The following is a 21864-nucleotide window of genomic DNA, read 5'->3' as shown; positions in this document are numbered from 1 at the left end:
ATCATAATAATATTGTTATTAATAACAATAACAATAATGATGTAATAATGTAAAAATTATCATTAAAAATACCTGATTAAGAGAAAAAAAAATATGATGCATGGAATATTGTTGAGGCACACTAGTTACAACTATATTTCAAACAGGCACTCCATGTCAAAAAGGTTGCTGACCCCTGCTCTAAAGACTATACTCAGAGGAGACATTGCTGTTGGTGGAGTGTGGGGGGGGGGATGCAGCCCTTACCTGAGTAAACTATTGTGACGTGAATGAGCTGCAGGGCAATGACGTCAGGAGCAGGGACTCCCTGATTGAATCAACTGACGTGAATCACAAATCGGGACGTTTGGCCACCCTACCTGAGGTGAGAGTGATGATTGCGGGCTGAACATTCAAAAGACATGTCGGGGGTTGGAGCACCTCGCTACAGAGTATCAGCACTCTGTTGGATTTTTGGGGGGGTCGATCCGATCGCGGTCAGTTACTGTAGGACAGCCGGCGATGAAGAGATGAAGACCTGAGGTGGTGGCAAGTTCGCTTCCGAGTCCGCTGGTCAGTGACAGCAATGGCAAGAAAACCAAACCTGCGCTTCAGCTCCAGTATGTGAATGGAGGCTGTCTAGCGATGCAGCGATAATAGAGGAAGCATGTCCAGTTGCGTTACTCTGTAGCCGATTTGTGAAATCTGACACTAGCGGGTAGCACGTTTACTGTTATTTATACACACTGCTACTGGATGGCTAAATTGATATTCGGAGTCAAATGTATACGTACATATTTGTTTCACTGGAGTTGTGTTGCTAGGGAAAAGCTTGGACTCGTGTTTATTTCGTCAGTTATTGATATTAGCAACAGGAAGTAGCTACATGTGGGTCCATTTTTAAGATGTTGTTGTTTGATTGAAAACGTTAACAGATTGCTGAATGGGTACAAATACTTTCGTCTTGTTTACATCAGGGTCCCCCATTTTCAATTCATCATGACATTTATGACATATATACAGATATTACAGTAGGCCCTACTGTTTCATCCTGGCATTTATCACATACAAGATATACAAATATACAGTCAGTAGGCAACTTTTTATGAGAAAGGGATCATAAAAAATATATACATTCGAGGGGGTTGGGTGGGAGCCGGAGGGGGCGTTTGGACATTTACCGGGGCCAGTTAGCCACCCGTCTGGTTTCCACATTGTTGTGGGCGGCATATAATACAGTAGTTGCGAAACGTGTTTAGTCCCTTGTTTGAGTTTGAGCCGAATCTGGGTTGAATGAACATGATTTGTGGAACTCCTCATGCCGGTGTTGTGGTCGTGGAGTTTGTTATTTGATTATAAGTCAATTTGAAACCGTTTACCCAAAGTAGGTTACATATCATCTGAGTGCTTAAATGTACTGTATCTAACAGGCTGAAGAAAAGCTCCATTATGACCTCTCTTTATGACCTGAATCATAAATCAATTGAAACTGTATGGGTGGAAATCCTATTCGAAAGGGCGAAATCCCTACAGGCCGCCAGATCATAGTGGCTTTTATGATACACTGGATGGGTGTTTAGCTGGAGTTGAGGATGTAGACAAAATTCTTATTGGAGACTGGAACACGGATATGCAACGAAAAGATGCACCCGTCTTCAAGGCCTTCAGTAGGTTTTGTGATCTGCATGGCCTCAGCCAGCTAATCACCCAACCCACACGTGTATGTGAATCAACTCAGACTACCATTGACCTCATTCTGACCTCCGACAAGTCCAAGATCTCAAATAAAGGGGTTATAGCATGTGGGTTAAGTGATCATTATATGATATTCTGTACCCGAAAAAAACTAAAACAAAAGGCTGGCTGCCACAAAACAGTCACATCTAGAGACCTCAAAACCTACTCTAGCGAGGCCTTCAACCTTGAACTGGAGAGTCTGGACTGGTCAGATGAACTCAATGGTACACTGGTTGACGAAACATGGCTTGGTTTCAAAACCAAATTCTCAGCAATACTAAACGACATGGCCCCCCTAAGAACCACCAGGGTAAAAAATCGCGCTGAGCCGTGGATGCACTCCGAAATACTGGCCGCTATGAAAACCAGAGACAAAAAATGCTCTGAGTTTCGTAAAAGTCAGTCAAAGCTTACTAAAAGCACGAGCAGTGAACTCCAAGCCCACGTGACTGAACTCAAACTAGAAAGAAACAGACTAAGAAACGACGTAAACTCCATGATCAAAACTGCAAAAAAGAATTTCATCAATGACAAAACTGAGGAAAACAAAAACAAACCATGTGAACTTTGGAAATTACTCAATAATCAACTAGGATGCAGTAAAAAACTTAAAACCAGATTCTCAAACATAAACATAAAAACGGACAACACGCTCATCACAGACAAGCTGGATGTAGCCAATTACTTAAACATTTTCTTCACAAACATAGCCACAACACTGGTAAACAAACTACCCTCCCACTCAGGGCTTTATGGGGTAGAACACATAGTAGCTTACTACAAAAACCTAGGGGTCCGCAAGGACGACTTCAAGCTGGAAATGGTAACAACAGATGAGGTACTCAATAAACTGAGCGCCCTCCAACCTAACAAGGCCACTGGCCATGACAACATCCCCTCCAAATTCCTCAGAGACTCAGCAGCCGCCATCACACCAATCATCACACACATAATAAACCTCTCCATAAAACAGGGACACGTCCCCAAGGACTTCAAAATTGCGAGGGTGACCCCTCTGCACAAAAAGGGCAGCAAATTAGACCCAGGCAACTACCGCCCTGTTTCTATTCTCACCTCCATCTCGAAAGTCATGGAAAAAATAGTCTACGAACAGGTCGAAAAGTACCTAGCGGAAAAAAATCTAATCTACGAATTCCAATCTGGCTTCAGAACATCCCACTCCACTGACACATGCCTTCTCTATTTGAATGACCACATCAAACAAGAGGTGGACGCAGGCAAATACTGCGGCATGGTCATGCTGGACCTACAAAAGGCCTTTGACACGGTCAATCACTCCATTCTGATTGACAAGCTAAAAGCAATTGGTTTTGATAGTCTATCAGTGAGCTGGATGCAATCCTACCTTGAGGGGAGGGAACAGATGGTGGAGGTAAACGGTACCCTATCCCCCCCCCTCACAGTGAGCTGTGGTGTTCCACAAGGAAGCATACTAGGACCGCTACTGTTCCTAATTTATGCAAATGACATGTCGTCAGCTTGTGACTGCAACTTGTTCCTGTTTGCGGACGACTCAGCCCTGCTGGTCTCTGACAAGAACAAGTTACAGGTTGAAAAAACCCTCAGCTCGGAACTAGGCAGAATCTGCATATGGCTCGCTGATAACAAACTATCATTACACATGGGCAAAACAGAGTCCATTCTCTTCGGTTCAAATAACAAACTCAGCAAGACCGACGGCTTCTCAGTTACAGTGGGTGACAATATTGTCACAAGGAAAGATGAAATTACCTACCTGGGTTCCATCCTAGAGGCTAATCTCTCCTGTGACAAAATGGCATCCAATGTAATAAAAAAAGTCAACCAACGAACTCGATTCTTGTACCGGATCTCCTCTCTGGTAAACAAGAACACCCTGAAGACTCTGGCAGGAGCACTCATTCAGGGGTACTACGACTATGCTTGCACCTCATGGTACCAAAGCACCTCAAAGGCGCTAAAAACAAAATTACAAACATCTCAAAACAAACTGGTCAGACTACTGCTTGACCTTACTCCTAGAACCCACCTCACCCCTGCCCACTTTGACAACCTAGGATGGCTTAGAGTAGACGACAGAGTACAACAACTTGCAATGGGCCTGGTCTACAAGATACACTACACGACCAAGGTACCCATGTACATGTCAAAATACTTCCCAAAGGTCAGTGAATACCACGATCACAACACCAGAGGGAGCTCCACAAATCATGTTAAACCCAGATTCGGCTCAAATAAGGGACTAAACACGTTTCGCAATTATGCCACATCAATGTGGAACGCCCTACCCAAAGCTGTAAAGGAATGTGGATCACTACCCACTTTCAAAACCTCTCTCAAGGGACACCTACGGGAGACTGCAATTCAACACTGGCCCCTGTAAATATCCTAACCCAACCCCCTCCAATGTACAGTCATTTACCTAGTATGGTTTTGTCAATAGTTCAATGTACAATTGTGTTTGTTTGTACAGTGTCTCCTCCCCCCCCCCCCCTCAATGTACAGTGTTACTTGTTTATACAGTGTGCCCCCCGCCCCCCCCCCCCCCCCCCCCCCCTCCAATGTAAATTACCCAGTATGGTTGTCAATATCCCAATGTACCCAACCCCCCCCACACAACCTCCTCCAATGTACAGTTTCTACGTCAAATGTATATACTCCCTTTTCTTGACTCCTTCTGTATCACAAACAGTACTGTATTTGCAAATCTGGTATGTCATAAATGTATAGATGTAGCAGTACTGACTATCTGTATGTCATGTATGTCATATATGTCTATATGAATTGAAAATGGGGGACCCTGATGGAAACAAGACAAACGTCTTTCTCAGGTCTGCATCCCCTTAACAATTGTATGTATTGAGCCGTACTGTATTGTACCCATTCTGCAATCTGTTAAATAAAGTTTTCATTCATTCATTCATTCATTCATTCATTCATTCATTCATTCATTCATTCATTCATTCCAGGGAGCCAGAGGATGAAGTCCCGACAAGATGTCGCCCCGGACGGGGGCTATGGCTGGGTGGTGGTGGCCTCTTCCTTCCTCATCTTCGGCCTCACTGTCGGTATCCAGAGGAACTTCGGTCTGTTCTTCCTGGAGATCCAAAGCCACTTTGGAGTCCTCACGAGTACCACTTCTTGGATCACTTCCACTGCTATAGCCATGTTTCACTTAGGAGGTATTGTATTCAACATGTTTTACTTTCTCTTAATGCCCTAATCAATGCATTTGGTAAATTCAGATTTTCATATTGCTTGTGATATGAAATGTAAAAATGTGACCCTGATGTAAACAAGACAAACGTCTTTCTCTGGTCTGCATCCCCTTAACAATTGTGTGTATTGAGCCGTACTGTATTGTACCCATTCTGCAATCTGTTAAATAAAGTTTTCATTCATTCATTCATTCATTCATTCATTCCTGATGAATTGAAAATGGGGGACCCTGATGTAAACAAGACGAAAGTCTTTCTCTGGTCTGCATCCCCTTAACAATTGTGTGTATTGAGCCGTACTGTATTCTGTACCCATTCTGCAATCTGTTAATAAAGTTTTCAATCAATCAATCAATCAAGAGAGAACCTTTAGGAGTGACATTGTTCTTCTATAAATTGTCTGTGTTCTATCGCTTCTTTTAAAGGAGTACTTCACCCAAAAATATTTGTATATCAAATACGTGATGCCTTGAATTCTCCACCGTAGAATACAAAAAAAAAAAAAATTTAGAAATACTTTATTAACACTTTGGTTGCCTAAGGTTAAATTAATGATATACCATAGATTGCCAGCGCTATTTGTCTATGGAGAAAGTCCCCTTCTTTGCAGGGCTATAACTTTTTAAATTCTATTGCTACATTGCCATTATTAGGGCCCATTCAAAGTCCTATATGTATTGTTCATTGTGTAGCAACGTTAAACTTTTTCATTCACATATTCATAGTAAAGTATGGTCTAATGTATAAGTATGTTTTCATCTCTTTCTGCAGCTTTCTCCAGAACGTGATATATAGCCCCAAATGCATTATATTGATGATGAAATACAGTTTGATGGCAATCAGCGCGATATAAAAAATTCCAACTAGACGTACTTCTAGAAGTTACTACACGTCATCTGATGTTGACCGGATGGGCGAGGGGGCGTTTATAATTCCGTGGGCAGCGTTATACCAATCATCTAATGTGGGTCAAATGTTGATAATATCAGTTATTATCGAAGACGGTAACGTTACACGCTGAAACTCACCCCAGTCTCCGCGCGCCGTTGGGCGATCATCGTCGATTAGAAATTTTATCATTATGGGATATATTATTACCCGGTCCATCTCCAGCTTGTATAATGGTATATACGTCCAAATCATGTTGTTTATCGAGTTATTGGCAATCGATCGCTATGTAGAGTGACGAGCTAGAGTGCCGGAACCTATCCCGAGTGGCCGGAAGTACTACGGACATCTAGCAAAACCTCTACTGCGCTTCCTGTTAAGCAGTTGCGCCGATCGGCCACCAGATGGCGCTCCTGAACCGCCAGAGAGCTCAGTGGGTCCTGCTGGTGAATCTCAGGCCAGCGGAGGGGGAATATGAATCCGATTCCAGATTTTTGAAATATTGATATAAGGACGCTGTACAGCGTCCCCCGGCAACTTTAGCATGGCCAGCAATGACGCTGTAAAGCGTTTTTAGGCAGTCAAAGTGTTAAAGTTAATGGCGATTTTGTTGCAGAACGATGTCAAAACATCCATTTACAAACGCTCTCAACCTGTTCAGTATAATGGGAATTTCCATGCAAGCATGAGCAGAAAAACACCTTGAAATAAATCATGAAGGACGTGTATATTTTGTTAGTTTGTCTGACCTATATAGTTGGATAATTGCATGTTTTATACAACTATTGTAAGGGATGCAGAGACTCAAAGATACAGTTTTCAAAACTACGATGATTCTGATAGGGGCTTATGGGACCCAATTTTGTCACTCAAGAGTTGTCCAAGCATGTTTATTACAAAGATGAGGGGTTGAATGAGCATCTGCAAATTGAATCTATAGTCATGATTCTTGTCATGTGTTTAGAATTTTGAAGCTTTGCAAAAGCTGTGTACTGTGCAGCACATCAAATATCTTCCTTTATGGAGAAAAGGTATTTATGGCACAAGCATTTAACACATGCCTGTATGATCCAAACTTTCTGATGTATCCAATTTAATGATTCTTTTTTACTCTCTGTGAAAAATGCTTTTTCTGAGAATGTTCTGCAACACATGTGTTTTGTCTATAGCATGACCAAATTAGGATACGTTCACTGTCTCTAGGCAAAATGGCCAGTGTCGAACTGTGTTTGTACAGTGCACCGCCCAGGTGTGAATGTATCTTAACTGTGTGAAGCATAGCATTGCTGAAAAAGAGGGGTGGGATGATTGTGCAGCAGGCGAGGAGCCTAAAACCCCCTGATGCTGATGTTGTCATGTGACAGTTAATTATACCTTTAATGTTTCTCACAGGTTCTATAAGATGTGAATGCTTATTTCAAATGTGTCATGCCAGGATGTCACATCCATAACACAAGATTTCCCTCAACTGCATGGAAGTGAATAATTATACTACATAATTATACATTTTATATTAAGCCAAGCCTCCTTAACTCATTCAGCGCCATCGCTTAATGAGCCAGGGGGGCGCTAGAACGCCATCGCTTTAAAGGGGAACTATTTTACTATTTCTTTCACTATTTGGGCACTTTTACACAATTCCTGTGAGTCTATGGAACACCTCTGTAATATTTTTATTTTTTTATTCATTGTTTTGTATTTCTAATCAAGTCCTCAAAAACAGCATTTTTCTACCTCAAGATCTTAAGCCGTTTTGAGCCTGGGCTCCAACCACTGTGTGCAGCTCATCATGAGCCTGATGCCACACAGCCACATTATCATGCAGCTGAGTCTCTCTGACATCACAAATCATCACATTTTCAGATGACTCAGTTCAGTGAGGGTGAATATTGTGAGAGGAGAATTGGAAGAATGCGCCAATATGAGAATTAGAGACATAGATCATATTAATATAAGTTCACATAGCTAGGAAACAATGCTAAACACTCAAAAAGGCCATTTATAAGATAGTTCCCCTTTAATCAATGGGGAGACTGCGAGATTTGCGAGTGCTTACAATATATCTTATATTATAGCTATGGGTCTAATACACCCGTTGATTGTCAGTGAGTTGCTTCCAGTCAACATGCACAAAACAGATTGTTTTTTCATCCGTACATTTCCGTTTTATACCGTTTTGAATATGAGTATAGTTTTGGTGATTCTTACTTATCCCAGGAAAAGACACGATAATAGCTTTTTAGTGGAATACACTAAACACGTCGTAATTTTTCGCCTGATTATCGAATCTTCCTGAAATCAACGCTAGATTATCATTATTATCCTTCCTTGTGCATACATGAAATGGCCCTCATAGCGCGGCGCTCCCCTCCCCACCTCCTGCACCCAACGGCACACAGCCACACACACACACAGACAGCTTTGATCGCGGTAGAAAGAAATATCGGATCAACGCAAGATTTTATATATAGAGTCCTTACCTGGTCTCTGATGTAATGCAAAAAAAAGAATCCAATTATCTGATCGCCATTCCAGTTATCCACAGCGATCCTGTCCCTGACATTACCGAGCGTTACACATGAACATGCCATCGTTGTAAAGGCCTGCCTCGCCTGAGTATTTAAACCCTGCCCGCACGGCTCAGATCGGCCCAGAAAAGAAACTACACCATTTCAAATAGAGTGCAATACCGGCTGGAAGGCGTAGGCTGCGGTATTTGCCCTTTTGCGAGCTCAGACCCATTCCCAATGATAACATCAGGCTGGATGGATGAAAATGAATGGATATAGCTAATAAAAAAAATAACGATTAAAACCTGACTATACTCGTGATTGGTGCTGAATGAGTTAATAGGACAGATGGCGCATTCTTTTCCATATTTGGCATTTGAGTTTGCAGGAAGTATGTAGGCCCTGGGAGGTACCATGAATATATATCTGAATGATTTCATTTATGCTTAACCAGTGGATTTTCAGAGGAATTTTGTTCACGAGACACATCCATAACACTGGAATTAATGTCTCATTTGTCCAGTCATATGCTCAGTACTTCACATACACAAGCATTTTCACTAAAACCTTGCAAAAAAGAAATATGTTGGCCTTCAAATGGAACTTGTGATTTCTGTGTCCATATGAACGACCCACTGTTGTGGTTTTCACAATGTGGTAAGTGGAAAACTGTTCACCTCAGTGGCTTCAAGACACACTACCCAGTTGCCTAGCCTCACCGCTTCAACCCACAGGTCGAGACCACAAACTTCCAAGTAGCATTGGACCGGACATGTTTTCATTAGCAAGATTTTAGCTATGAAGTGCATGTATTTGTGTAGCACTGAGCATATGACTGGATAAATGAGACTTTGATTACACTGCACAAGTTGTGAGTTTGTAAACTGATGTTTTGATATAGCTTTGCTGTTGTCAAACGAAATCTCCATTAACTTAAATTAAATTCAAGTATTTCTACCGTTTTATTTGGATTCTACATTCACCATGGAGACATGTGAGAAGAGAGAAATTAAATCTTCATGAATTCAAGGCATCGCGGGGTGAGTAATTGATATACAAATGATCATTTGTGTGAAGTACTTCTTTAAACTGCCCCTTGCTTTGTGCTGTCCTCAGCGCCGGTGGCCAGTGCCTTGGGCATGAGGTTTACCCAGAGAGTGGTCATCATGATTGGAGCCCTGCTGTGCACTTCAGGGATGGTGATGGGATCTCTGGACCTCAGCCTGCCCTGGATGTATCTCAGCGTAGGCATTCTGCAAGGTTAGTTAAAGGAACACGCCAACTTTATGGGAAATGCGCTTACCATCTTCTCTCCAGAGTCAGACAAGAAGATGATACCAATTTTCTCTGAGTTCAGTAGAAGGCTATCCGCCTGCAAGCTAGCCTAGCTTAGCACAAATGAATGGAAGCGGATATGGATCAGCTAGCCTATAGCTGTTGGCCGAAAACACCTCTCCTGGAGTTTTAAGCTAGGCTAGTGGTCCGTATCCGCTTCCATTAATTAGTTCCAAGCCCATTCGCATGCAAGAAAGGTTTTCCATAGACTCCCAGAGGCACCAGCAGCTTTAAGCTGAATAAAAAAAAATTATAATAATAAAAATGTACAGCCTCTGATCGGCTGGTGAGCTGTTTTTGGCCTCTGCCAAGTGGTGTTCCTGAGGTCTCACCCACCTGCCCATCAGAGGCTGGGACTTTCTTATTTTAAAGATTCAGCTTAAAGCTGCCGGTGCCCGAGAGTCTGTGGGAGTTGAAAGGTGGAGTGTGGCCAGCTGGGCAATAATGACCATGATACAGTAGGTTCCCAGGATTATTTGCGTCACACAGCCGGCTCAGATTTTAAGGTAGAGGAGCCCCCCCCCCCCCTTCAGTGGAAGAATGTGAAAATGGTGCTCTGGTGACAGTTCCATTTATGCAGCTCCATTTATGCCACACAAATCCGGCGGAAAGGGGAAAAGGTGATCAGGGACCCTTCTCACCCTGCTTACGACCTCTTTAACCCCCTTCCCTCTGGCAGAAGACTCCAAAGTCTCAGGTGCAGGACATCCCGTTTTAAAAAACTACATATCCCGAGGCTATCCGTCACCTGAACTAGAGTACAAATGTACAGGCACTTTGCACAACAAGGGCTAGCACCAGCCAACATGCACTTTAAGGCAATATGCACTTTAAAACTGGTACACTGAGCAATTTATTTTAGGTATTGTAGCATTTTTCTTTTCTTTTTAATTGTTTGTGTAAAACTCTTTATTGTGGGGATTGTACTCTTGTGGTTTTATATTGTATTCTTGTGTTTTTATATTGTACTCTTGTGTTTTTATATTGTATTCTTGTGTTTTTATATTGTATGTTTTTAACATTGTCTGTACTGTACGTGGCACCAAGACAAATCCCAATCAACAGTGTTGAAATGGCAATAAAGTTTCTATCTATCTATCTAGTTCTGCACAAATAACAATCTTCATCGTCATGCCTCCAAGATGAGTTAACTGTAGAAATTAGCTTTGGCTGACACTGTCTCACACATTTACTTTATGTTCATTAATGTGTGCTGTCCCTGTTCAAATACAGTTTAAACTGAAACTGAAAAATGTTTCAGCGTAGACAGAGGGAACCTTTTAAGTAGAAGTTGTAAAGTATCTTATATTGAATGTGCAGAGTATTGGAAGTAAAAGTACACATTCTTTATGATGTTCTTGTATTTCAAGGGCTCAAATAAATAATGTGGAGTAAAAGGTACAATGTTTCCTTTGGAAATGTATTGGAGTAGAAGTACAAAGTTCCCTAAATAAAGTAAAGTTGAAGTATGTCAAGGTTGTACTTGAGTGCAGTTCTCAGTAAAGCTACTTTCCACCACTGCTGTATATAGGCAGAGTCTGTCAGGGAGCCATGACATCAAAGTTTTCCCCTCTTCTATTTCTAGGGACTGGAATTGCCTTCTGCTGGTTCTCGGCCAACAGCATGGTGAGCCACTACTTCGTACGGTGGCGTCCCATCGCCTATGCCATCGCCAGCTCAGGGGAGTGTGTCCTGGCCATTGCCTTCAGCCCCTTCTGCCAATGGCTTATTGATGCCTACACCTGGCAGGGCACCCTGCTCATCATTGGAGGCCTTCAGCTCAACCTGGTCGTCTGTGGAGCCCTGATGAGACCCCTCGAAGCCCCTGTCCACAGCCCGATCCTTGAAACCAAAGACGACCTGGACTGCAACGCCACTGTGGTCGCGCCGGAAAAGAAGACCTTCCAGTGGTTCTTACTGAGAAAACCCAAACTTCTCCTCTACATCATCTTTGCCATCTTCGCAGCGGCGGGATTCTTCATTCCGGGCCTTTTCCTGGTGCCCTTTGCCAAAAGCCTGGGCATAGAGCCGTACTGGGCCGCGTCCATCCTCTCCGTGTTGGCTCTGGCCGACATGGGGGGGAGGCTGGCCTGCGGTTGGCTGGCCACCGTGAGGCCAGTGAGAAACCTCCAGCTGCTGACCGTGGTCGTCATCATGGTGGGGCTGGTGCTCCTGCTGCTGCCATGGAGCCACAGCTACTGGGCCATCCTGGTCTTCACCTCGCTGTACGGCTTCCTGTTTGGCTGCGTGGTGGCCCTCCACGTCACCTCCATCGTGGACATCGTCGGCCTGGAAGGCTTCGACAGTGCCCTGGGGCTCTTCATGCTCTTCAGGAGCATCGGGGGCTTCGTTGGCCTACCCGCTGGAGGTGAGGGAGCCGCTGCTTAACCCTTTCACTACGGTTAACCGCCTGTAGTGTGGTAGTGAAAGGGTTAACCCTTTGTCGTGTGGCAGTGAAGGGGTTCATTTGAGAAACCCAGAAACTCCCTAGTGTGTGAAAGCTTGTTCTGGATTAATGTTGCGTAATACAAGAGTCCGACTATGAGTGTCTTGATAGATCAGAGAGGAAAAACTCACAGGCTGTCACAGTTCTGGTGTGAAATAAGTAGCTCCAGGGGAATGCACAGGTTCCAAAAACATGACATGAAGAAGCTAAGAGAATCTGGTTCACTGTTTAAGACGGGGAATGTCCACACCAAAAGAACCAACATCCAGACTAAAGTGTCTTATATGAAAAGGTGTCGTCACCTAAAAAGTAAATAATCCACCAAGAATACTGCTGTACCCCTAAACGATGATCAGTTCCAGGTTTATATGAATTCACCCATTTTTTTTATGTTTTTTCTGAACATTGAAATGCTTTCCTTAATTCTCGTGGAAATGGGAGTCAAGTCAATGTTTTGCATCCACCAAGCTTTCCCCCATTTAGTAAAGGTTACATTGATATGTGAAATGTTTCAGGTGCATTTTCACTGCAAATATAATGAAGTGATACAGTAGGGCTGCGTCATTTATTTATCATTTAATGAATTGATAGGGCTGCTTCATATGTAATTTCCATGTGGTTTCTTCTCTTCCCTGATAGGCTGGCTGGTGGATTGGACTGGTGACTATAGCGCTGGCTTCTACTTGTCAGGAATCTGCCTCATCACATCAGGAATCTTTGTTTTCCTGGTTGATCGCCTTATTCAGAAGGAAGAAGCCACATGCAGCGAAGCTACCTCAGACCCTGAAGCTCACCAGAAACGGATCGAGCATGATGATGAGTTGAGGTGAGGAGGACAACGCCAAATATGTGTCAGTGTTGTTGCACAGCGAGTGTTTTAACTCGGATCAGATAGCCGGACTGGTTTGGTCAGAAACTACAGAGTATAAAACAAGCTCATCTGGTCTATCATGTCCCTCCTCTTGCTGTCATGTCAGACCTGCTGTCAGCTGATGGTCTTGGAAGTGACCGTGATGACAAACTGCATAAGCTTATATTGAATCTGTGTTTTGTCACTAAACTGCATCACAAGCAGGGTAGCACGTTACAGTATATCTTTCTGCATTTACATACATTTACATTTTGTCATTTAGCTGACCCTTTTATCCAAAGCGACTTACAAGTTCTGTACGACAAGTCGGCAGGAAGGGCACGACTCTTACAACTGAGTAACAATGTTCATCAAACAGTGCTGAAACTTGGGTGCTGCAGTGTTGAGTGCATAGTAGTAAAGACATATTAGTATAGTATAAGTAGGAAGAGTGTGTGATAGAGGACAGTAAGAAGGTTATTTATTTAAAAAAAAAATGTAGTCTATGGGACTTTCCCCCCACTTGTATAGATTTGCGGGTCTACAGTGCAACTGAATTGGAATCATTGTTACTAATATAAAGGCTACAGAGATGGCCTGAGAATTATGGCATTCTGTATATACAGTCCATCCACTATACAGTAAGTGGATGTACTTTACTTTAGATTTGTCTATCCTTGATAGGGGCATTTTCCACTCTCATTATGTTGCTTTTATTGCAAAAAGACAAATATTTTTAGACGATAGACATACAGAAAGATTGTGCACCAAATGTGGCATTTGATGAAGATTTGGGCCATATTCACACGGCTACCATTTTGTTCTTATGTTATGCTCAGGTTGGGATTCCTTATGGTCAATGACTTCTCCTGCACAGAGATTCAGGCTATTTAACAGGTAGCTTGATGTGAAAGAAGTAAATGCTGCATATGAGGCATTTTTAAACATTTATTTATCGCTGTATGAAGAATGGTAGTACCGTATGGAATCAAAAGTAATTATAAAATAAAACCCTGGATGACAAAGGGCTTACAAAATGCAAGTAAAAAGTAAAAAAAACTCTATAGAGATTTTATCAAATTAAGAACAAAAAAGGCTGAACATCTATATAAAGCTTACAAAAATAAATTGACTACTATAATGACAAATGCAAAGAAAGAACACTATAATAATGTAAAAAATATAAATAATATCAAAGAAACTTGTAAGATTTTATGCAATGTTATTGGAAGTAAAGCTCTGTCTGCAGACTTTCCCAATTACTTAATTAATGGCAACAATACGGTTATTAAAAATGTGAATGAAGTGGTAAATTAATTTAATAATTCTTTTGTAGGCCCAAACCTTGCTAAGAATATCAAAAGTCATAATGAAGGGAAATTAAATAAAGACTGGACAGGGGAAAGTAAAGTGTTGCAGTCTATGTTTCTATGACACGTAAGTGAAAGACAAATTATAGAAATAGCTTTAAATAAAATCAAATATAAGACATCAACTGACAGTGATGGAATTGACATGATAATTGTGAAGAAGACCATTGATTTGATAACCCCTTGTGTCATATTTCTAATCTTTCCTTTTCACAGGTACCTTGTGAAAGACAGACAGAATGAAAATAGCAAAGGTTATTCCTCTATTTAAATCTGGGGATAAACACAGCTTTACCATCTACAGACCAGTGTCCTTGCTTTCACAATTTTCCAAGATCCTTGAAAAAGTGTTTGTTCATAAATTAGGTGTTTTTATTGAAAATAATAACCTGGGGCAAATTGATCAACAGCCTTAGCCTTAATGAATATATAAAGAAATAACCACGTGCTCCAGTAGCACACCATGTTACCGCGCTGCGTCGCGGGACTCCGTGCTGCGTCACGGATCTGGTTGACTCCGAGTTCGATTCCCGGACTCGCCGTCATTTGCCGAATGTCTCCCCCTGCTCTCTCTCCCGTTTCACCCTACAACTGTCGGTCATGCTTGACCAGAAAAGCGATAAACGCTAAAAAAATAAAGTTTAAAAAAAAAAGAAATAACCACAGCAGTAGATAAGAGGAATTACACAATATGGGTGTTTATTGACTGAAAAAAAGCATTTGATACGATAGATCATCACATTTTAATTTCTAAATTACAAAAGTACGGTGTGAAGGGTGGCGATGAACTGGTTAATAGTTATCTTGAAAATAGACAACAATACGTACAACTCACTGGTTACACATCTGAATGTATGAATATTGAATGTGGTGTCCCTCAAGGTTCAGTCCTGGGGCCCAAACTTTTTATTTTGTATATTAATGATATACAAATATACCTGCTGAGAAAGCTGAACTCTTTTAATGTTAGTGCGAAGATGAGCACTTTTTATAGTTCTTTTATTGAAAGCCTCCTAACTTTTTCTTTTATCTGCTGGTTCAGTGGCCTGTCTATTAAAGATAGGAACAGCCTACAGTACATAGTGAAAGTGTGCTCCAAAATAATTGGAGTAAAACAGAGAGACCTATGTTCTCTCTGGACGGACCAGGTGGTCAAGAAGGGGACGAGCATCACTAATCAACCCCTCCATGCTCTGTCTCAGCGGTTTTCACTGTTGCCTTCTGGCCGCCATTATGACGTCCCACCAAGTAGGACCAACCGCTACGCCAAATCTTTTGTCCCCTCGGCTATCAGACTTTTAAACACAGACGGTAGTCATTTTAAGTAGCCTTTTGCACTTGGTTGTCTGTTTTTACTTTTACTTTGCTGGATTGTGTATCACATGGAGTGTTTCTCTTTTAATAATTTTTTTGCCGTGCTGTCGTTGAGATGTTTTGTTGTTTGCTTGTCTTTGTTGCTTGTTGCGTATATGAAGCTGCAAATATGAATTGCCCCACGCAGGATCAATAAAGTTGTCTGAATCTGAATCTGATATATGTGAAGTGTCAAACATATTGCAATTTGTTTTATTTGCTGAAAATACACATTTCTTCAGTTCAGGAAAGGACCTTAAAAAATTAGCAGATGAAATGTGTAAACTCAGATATGGTTTGATAACAATAAGTTATACTAAAACTGTATTGTTTGTTTTTGTTCTGTAAAGTGTCTTTGAGCATTCGTAAAAGCGCTATACAAATTTTATTTATTATCCCTAAATCTGAAAAAATAAATAAAGTATGATATTTACTAATCGAAAGGAGGACAATGTGGCATTATGTATAGACAGAGTTAATATTGAAAGAGTATCTGAGGGGGCGGTTAGGTGGCGTAGCGGAGATTGCGTTCGTCACCAACCCCGGAGCTGTGAGCTGGATTCGCCTGTTCGAATCCAATCCAGCTCACAGCTCCGGGGTTGTCACCAGCTTGGCTGGCCGTTCACACTAATACAATTGGCTGTATTAGAGGGTGGGAGAAGCTGGCGGGGTGGGTCCGGGTCGTTGTAAACAGCGACTCCTACAGTTCGGTCGGGGCGCCTGCTAAGCGAGGATAGGACCTGAGTGGGATAGTGTGATCCTTCCACACGCTACGCCCTCTCAGGGAGGATCCGCGCTGCCAGGTGAAAAGAAGCGGTTGATTGGCTGGACGTGTGTCGGAGGAAGCACGTGGTAGCCTCCACTCTCCCAGATGATCTGACTGTGGGGGGTAAGTGCGCAGCGACCAGGAAGGGGATTAGGAATTGGCATACGACTAACATTGGGATGGGAGAAAAATCGGAGGAAAATGGAGGGGGAAAAAGATCAATAAAAAAGAAAAAGAAAAAAGAAAGAGTATCTGAGGGGCGGCCGGGTAGCGCAGCGGACTAAGCGTCTGTCTACCACCACAGAGCCAGTGGGATCGAATCCGGCTGTGGTGCCTCCGGCTTGGCCGACCGTCCATACTAACACAATTGGCAGTGTTAGCGGGTGGGAAGCCGGCGTGGGTGGGTCCTGGTCGTTGTAAACAGCGACTCCTACAGTTCGGTCGGGGCACCTGCACAGCAAGGGAAGGATCTGGGAGCGGTAGTGTGACCTTCCACACGTTACACTCTCCCAGTGAGAGTCCGCGCTGCCAGGTGAAAAGAAGTGGTGGGCTGGGTACACATGTGTCGGAGGAAGCATGTGATAGTCTCCGCCCTCCCAGACAGACGGTAGGGGGTACAGTGCGCAACGACCAGGAAGGGGATTGGGAATTGGCATAACGACTAACATTGGGATGAGAGAAAAACGGAAAAAGAAAGGGGGGAAAAGATCATTCAAATAAAAGAAAAAAGAAAAAGTATCTGAGTTCAAATTTTGGGGTGTTATGTTGGATGAGAAATGTACATGGAAGCCTCACATAATGTACATACAAAATAAGGTAGCCAAGAGTGTTTGTTTTGAACAAGGCAAAGAATGTGCTTTATTACAATTCTATGCGAATATTATATTGTTCACTCATCCTACCATATTTGAGTTACTGTGTGGAAGTGTGGGGTAACACGTATGAAAGTAACATAAAGCCATTATTATTATTATTAGCCAATAATAATAATAATAATAGTAATAGTAATAATAATAATAATAATAATAATAATAATAATAATAATAATAATAATAATAATAATAATAATAATAATAATAATAATACATTTCTTTTGGTGGCGCCTTTCACAACATCCAAGGTCACCTTACAGATCATAGAAAAAAACACAGCAAGGCAGTTAAAAGTCGAGGTTAAAAATAAAACAAACAACCGGAAGTATAAAAACAGTGAAGTTAAAATAACAAACAAACAAACAGCAGGGGGTATAGGACAGTGACAAAGGTTATAGTGAATACCGGTATGCGAGTTTGAACAGATGGGTTTTCAGTTTAAATGATGAGAGTGAGTCAGACTGTCGGATATGTGGGGGCAGGGAGTTCCAGAGTCTGGGAGCCGAGCAGCTGAAAGCTCGGGCACCCATGGTGCTGAGGTGTGAGCTGGGGATGGAGAAGAGTCCAGTAGATGATGAGCGGAAGGTGCTGGAGGGGGTGTATTCCTGGAGGAGGTCAGTGATGTAGATGCGGGCTAGATTGAAGGTGAGTAGGAGGTTTTTGAAATTGATCCGGTAGTGCACAGGGAGCCAGTGTAGTTGAATGAGGACGGGGTGATTATATTACAGAAGAGAGCAGTAAGAATAGTTCACAAAGTAGATTCAAGAGAACATACCAATGAATTATTTATTAAATCCAGACTATTGAAACTTAGAGTTAGCTGAAATATACGTTATTAGTTTTGTTTAGAGCAAATGCAGAGTATTACCAGCAAATATACAGAGGTTGTTTGTTCCCTGTCCAGATGACAGCAGAAGGAAATTTAAATGTAAGCACCAATTTGCACAAACCACCTTAAAACAAAGGTGCACCTCAGTTATAGCTATAAAACTATGCATCTTTGCAGAATGATGTAAAGAGTTCTATTAATATATTTCATTTAAAAAAGTTGTACAAAGAAAAGATAAATAGACAGTGTAATAATAATAATAATAATAATAACTTTATTTGTATAGCACTTTTCATACAGAGGTTGCAGTTCAAAGTGCTTCACAACAGTAAAAAAATACAGGCATAAGCGAGCATAAAAAGATAGACGGGTAGAATCACAGTGTTTCACATTAGGATCTAGCATCCCAATAGGCTCTCCGCTTACAGTTTTCAGTAACACAAATAGTAAAAATAGTTTAAAATGATTCAGTTTAAAAATAGTCAAAAAATTATAAAATAGAACGGACATAAAAAATACAGGCATGAGCGAGCATAGCAAGATATGGCAAATCACAGTGTTTCACATTAGGATCTAGCATCCTAATAGGCTCTCTATTCAGTAATACTCCTGTAGTTCATGAACAAATAATCACAGTGTTTCACATTTGGATCTAGCAAATAATAAGAATAAAATGATTCAGTTTAAAAATAGTCATAAATAATCCTGTATGCATCGTTGTTTAGTGTGTATGTGTGTTTATTGTGTTGTGTGTGTGTGTGTGTGGTTGTACTTCAGCTACTACTACTCTACAACTACCACTCCAGGACACAGTTAACCTAGATCTACTCCAGGACACAGTTAACCTAGATCTACAACTACAACGCTACTCTACAACTACCACTCCAGGACACAGTTAACCTAGATCTACTACTACTACAGCTACTACTACTCTACAACTACTACTCCATGACACAGTTAACCTAGATCTACTACTACTCTACAACTACTACTCCAGGACACAGTTAACCTAGATCTACCAGGACACAGTTAACCTAGATCTACAACTACAACTACTACTCTACTCCAGGACACAGTTAACCTAGATCTACTCTACAACTACCACTCCAGGATACAGTTAACCTAGATCTACTACTACTCTACCCCAGGACACAGTTAACCTAGATCTACCAGGACACAGTTAACCTAGATCTACAACTACAACGCTACTACAACTCGGTGTGTGTGTGTCTGTGTGTGACTGTGTGTAGCACAGTTTAGTATAGTATTGCAGTTTAGCATAACAGGATAATATAGCATTACAGTATAGTATATAGCAGCTTAACATAGAATAATATATTAAAATATTGTATAATACTGTATACCAATATAATATAGTGTAGTATAAATAGTATAGATAAAATAAAAATAATACAATTATATTACCTGTTACCTATCCGAGTGGCACATAAGGCCTTCACAGAGCGTTTCCACTTCTCCCTGTCAATACAATATACAATTATATAGAATACATTATATAATAGAACGGTGTACTATAAATATATAGATACATGTGTGTGTATAAATGAATGAACCTAAGTAAATATGCAATTTAACTGATTATTTATGTTAATTTAATTGTGTTGATGTTTTCATTTCTGCAAAATAAGTATGTACATTTTGTTTGGTTTGGTAAACATTGCCCTATAAACAGTCTATCAGTGTACTGTGTGTAGGGGCAGGTACAATACGAGTTTTCTTCTTCCTGTTTCGGCCATGGAATTTTGTGGATCATATTAAGTGAACTATGTGCTGAAGACACTGTTGGACTGTAACAATTCCATGTACGAATAAATAAAAATTATGATGATGAATCTAAATAATTCATGTGTGGAGTATATAACCAATTTCCAAATCAAGGTCCTCATATGAGGTCCTTCCTCTAGACTTAGTCTGGAGGAAGGATATACCAAACTTGGAAGTAGATTTTGATTGGGATGAAGTTTGGGCAAACAGATTAATCTTAATTTTATTCATAGGACTTACTTAACTCCTAGACATTTGTACCTAATGGGGCTTAAACAAGACTCTCGATGCTCCTTATGTTTAAACGGTGATATTGGTACATTTATGCATATGTATTGGGAATGCCCTCCGGTTAAGACATTCTGGGAAGAAGTAACCACGCAATTATCAGAATTTGTATCTCTGACCATACCTATACTGTCTCCGGTATTGATGTTGAATGATGTTTCTCAGTTAGCAGCCTCTGTACAGGTAAAGAGACTAATTTTGTCCGGTCTTACGGCTGCTGAAAAGCTGATAGCATCACGCTGAATTCATCCGGATAAAATGTGCCGGAAGGTATGGGTTCTTACCTATCTCGATGTGATTTATCTAGAGATATCTACCGCAAGAACTTTAGGTGTTAGTGAAGCCAGCATAGCAACCTGGTTAGATGTGGTGGAGAGGATAAAGGTTAGCATATGAATTTGTAATTCCTGGTGTTAAACGGAATAATGGATGGTTGTCCAAGAAGGGGTCCTGAGGGGGGGGGGGGGGGGGGGGGGGGGGGGGGAGAGCGAGCAAGAGCATATGTATTGTATTGCATTTATTATGGGTAAATCTTTTAATCTACATTTATTTTGATTTAAGTACTGGACTGTCATTATTGTTGGCAATCATAGTCCTGTGATTTATTGTGGATTTCCATTGTTTATGTATTGTGTGTCTGGTTTTATGTAAAAAAAGGGGGAAAATAAAAAACATTTGTTCAAAAAAAAAGAGTTGTTTTAAAGTAGCCAGTCAGTGACGTTAGACTGAAAGATGCACTGTGGTAACACTTGATCATTATCCATTACTGTGATTTCTGAATGTCCACTACTAGTATACTTGGCACATCGTTTTTTGTTGACCAACCAACAGAACAAGCTATGGAGCAGCTAAAAATAGTAAACTTCAGCACACATAGATCCTTGCAAGTGTAGTGGAATTGTTTGTTCCCCCCCCCCCCCCCCCCCCCCATTCTTGTTATCACACACCATAGGCGACCTATACCTCCAATGCTCAAGTTCTGTCTATCCTCCTCCATTGATCAACCCCTTTGTCCCCGAATAATTTCTTTTTTTTAATGCTAGCTGTATTAAACATTTAACTAACATTTATCAATTGTGGAACAGTATTCTTTTATCACTCTTATGGAACAAGAGTCCCTTAATTTCACACTTTAATAAACCCATAAAATAACATTATTAAATACAACCTTCATTTAAATTAAGTGTGAGATTAAGGCATTTTTAAGGTATGATTGTTCCCCAGTGTCAACCTTCAACCTTTTACACATACGGAAATATTGATAAATGATGCCCCTGTCTTGCCTTAGCTCCTGTTACTGAATCGAGACCAAGCAAATCTTGTTCACATAAACCTCCAAAAGCAAGTTGGCCAGGTCCAGACCATAATTATAGGATGCTGTCTTCCGTAAGGAATTGTGTTAAAGTTCAGTCATGAACCCTTGTTCTCACTTCTTCAGGTGGAACTGGTTTCCCCCAGGGCTATTTATAGCATTATAGCAGTGTTGGAAATGAGGAAGAGTTTTCATGTCTGGCAGAACATTGAGTGGGACAGTTCCTAGACTTATCGTATTTCCCAGGGCAATTTGATGGATATAAAGAAAGCTGGTCATGCAAAGCAGTCGTTGGGTTAGTTTGAGGTCAATTAGTGTCAAAATCA

General features: G+C 41.2%; 1 protein-coding gene across 3 annotated transcripts; it reads left to right on the top strand.

The window, feature by feature from the left end:
• Nucleotides 1-226: 226 nt before the first annotated feature.
• Nucleotides 227-15830, top strand: LOC311222829 (monocarboxylate transporter 13). 3 transcript variants are annotated; one of them, XM_084307463.1, is made up of 6 exons: nt 227-364; nt 4686-4898; nt 9449-9592; nt 11253-12035; nt 12753-12939; nt 14550-15830. In XM_084307463.1, the coding sequence occupies exons 2-6, from the start codon at nt 4697-4699 to the stop codon at nt 14602-14604; spliced, it is 1371 nt and encodes a 456-aa protein (XP_084163589.1). In that variant the 5' UTR covers nt 227-364; nt 4686-4696; the 3' UTR covers nt 14605-15830. The 3 variants fall into 3 exon arrangements, with proteins under 3 accessions (XP_084163589.1, XP_084163588.1, XP_084163587.1); XM_084307462.1 differs by lacking the exon at nt 227-364 and adding an exon at nt 414-552; XM_084307461.1 differs by lacking the exon at nt 227-364 and adding an exon at nt 553-599.
• The last annotated feature ends 6034 nt before the right edge of the window (nt 15831-21864 follow it).

Source organism: Notolepis coatsorum (assembly GCF_963971535.1).
Source record: "Notolepis coatsorum genome assembly, chromosome: 2".
NCBI classification, from domain to species: domain Eukaryota; kingdom Metazoa; phylum Chordata; class Actinopteri; order Aulopiformes; family Paralepididae; genus Notolepis; species Notolepis coatsorum.
The sequence above is the reverse complement of the archived record's forward strand: the minus strand, read 5'-3'. Positions and strand labels throughout refer to the sequence as shown.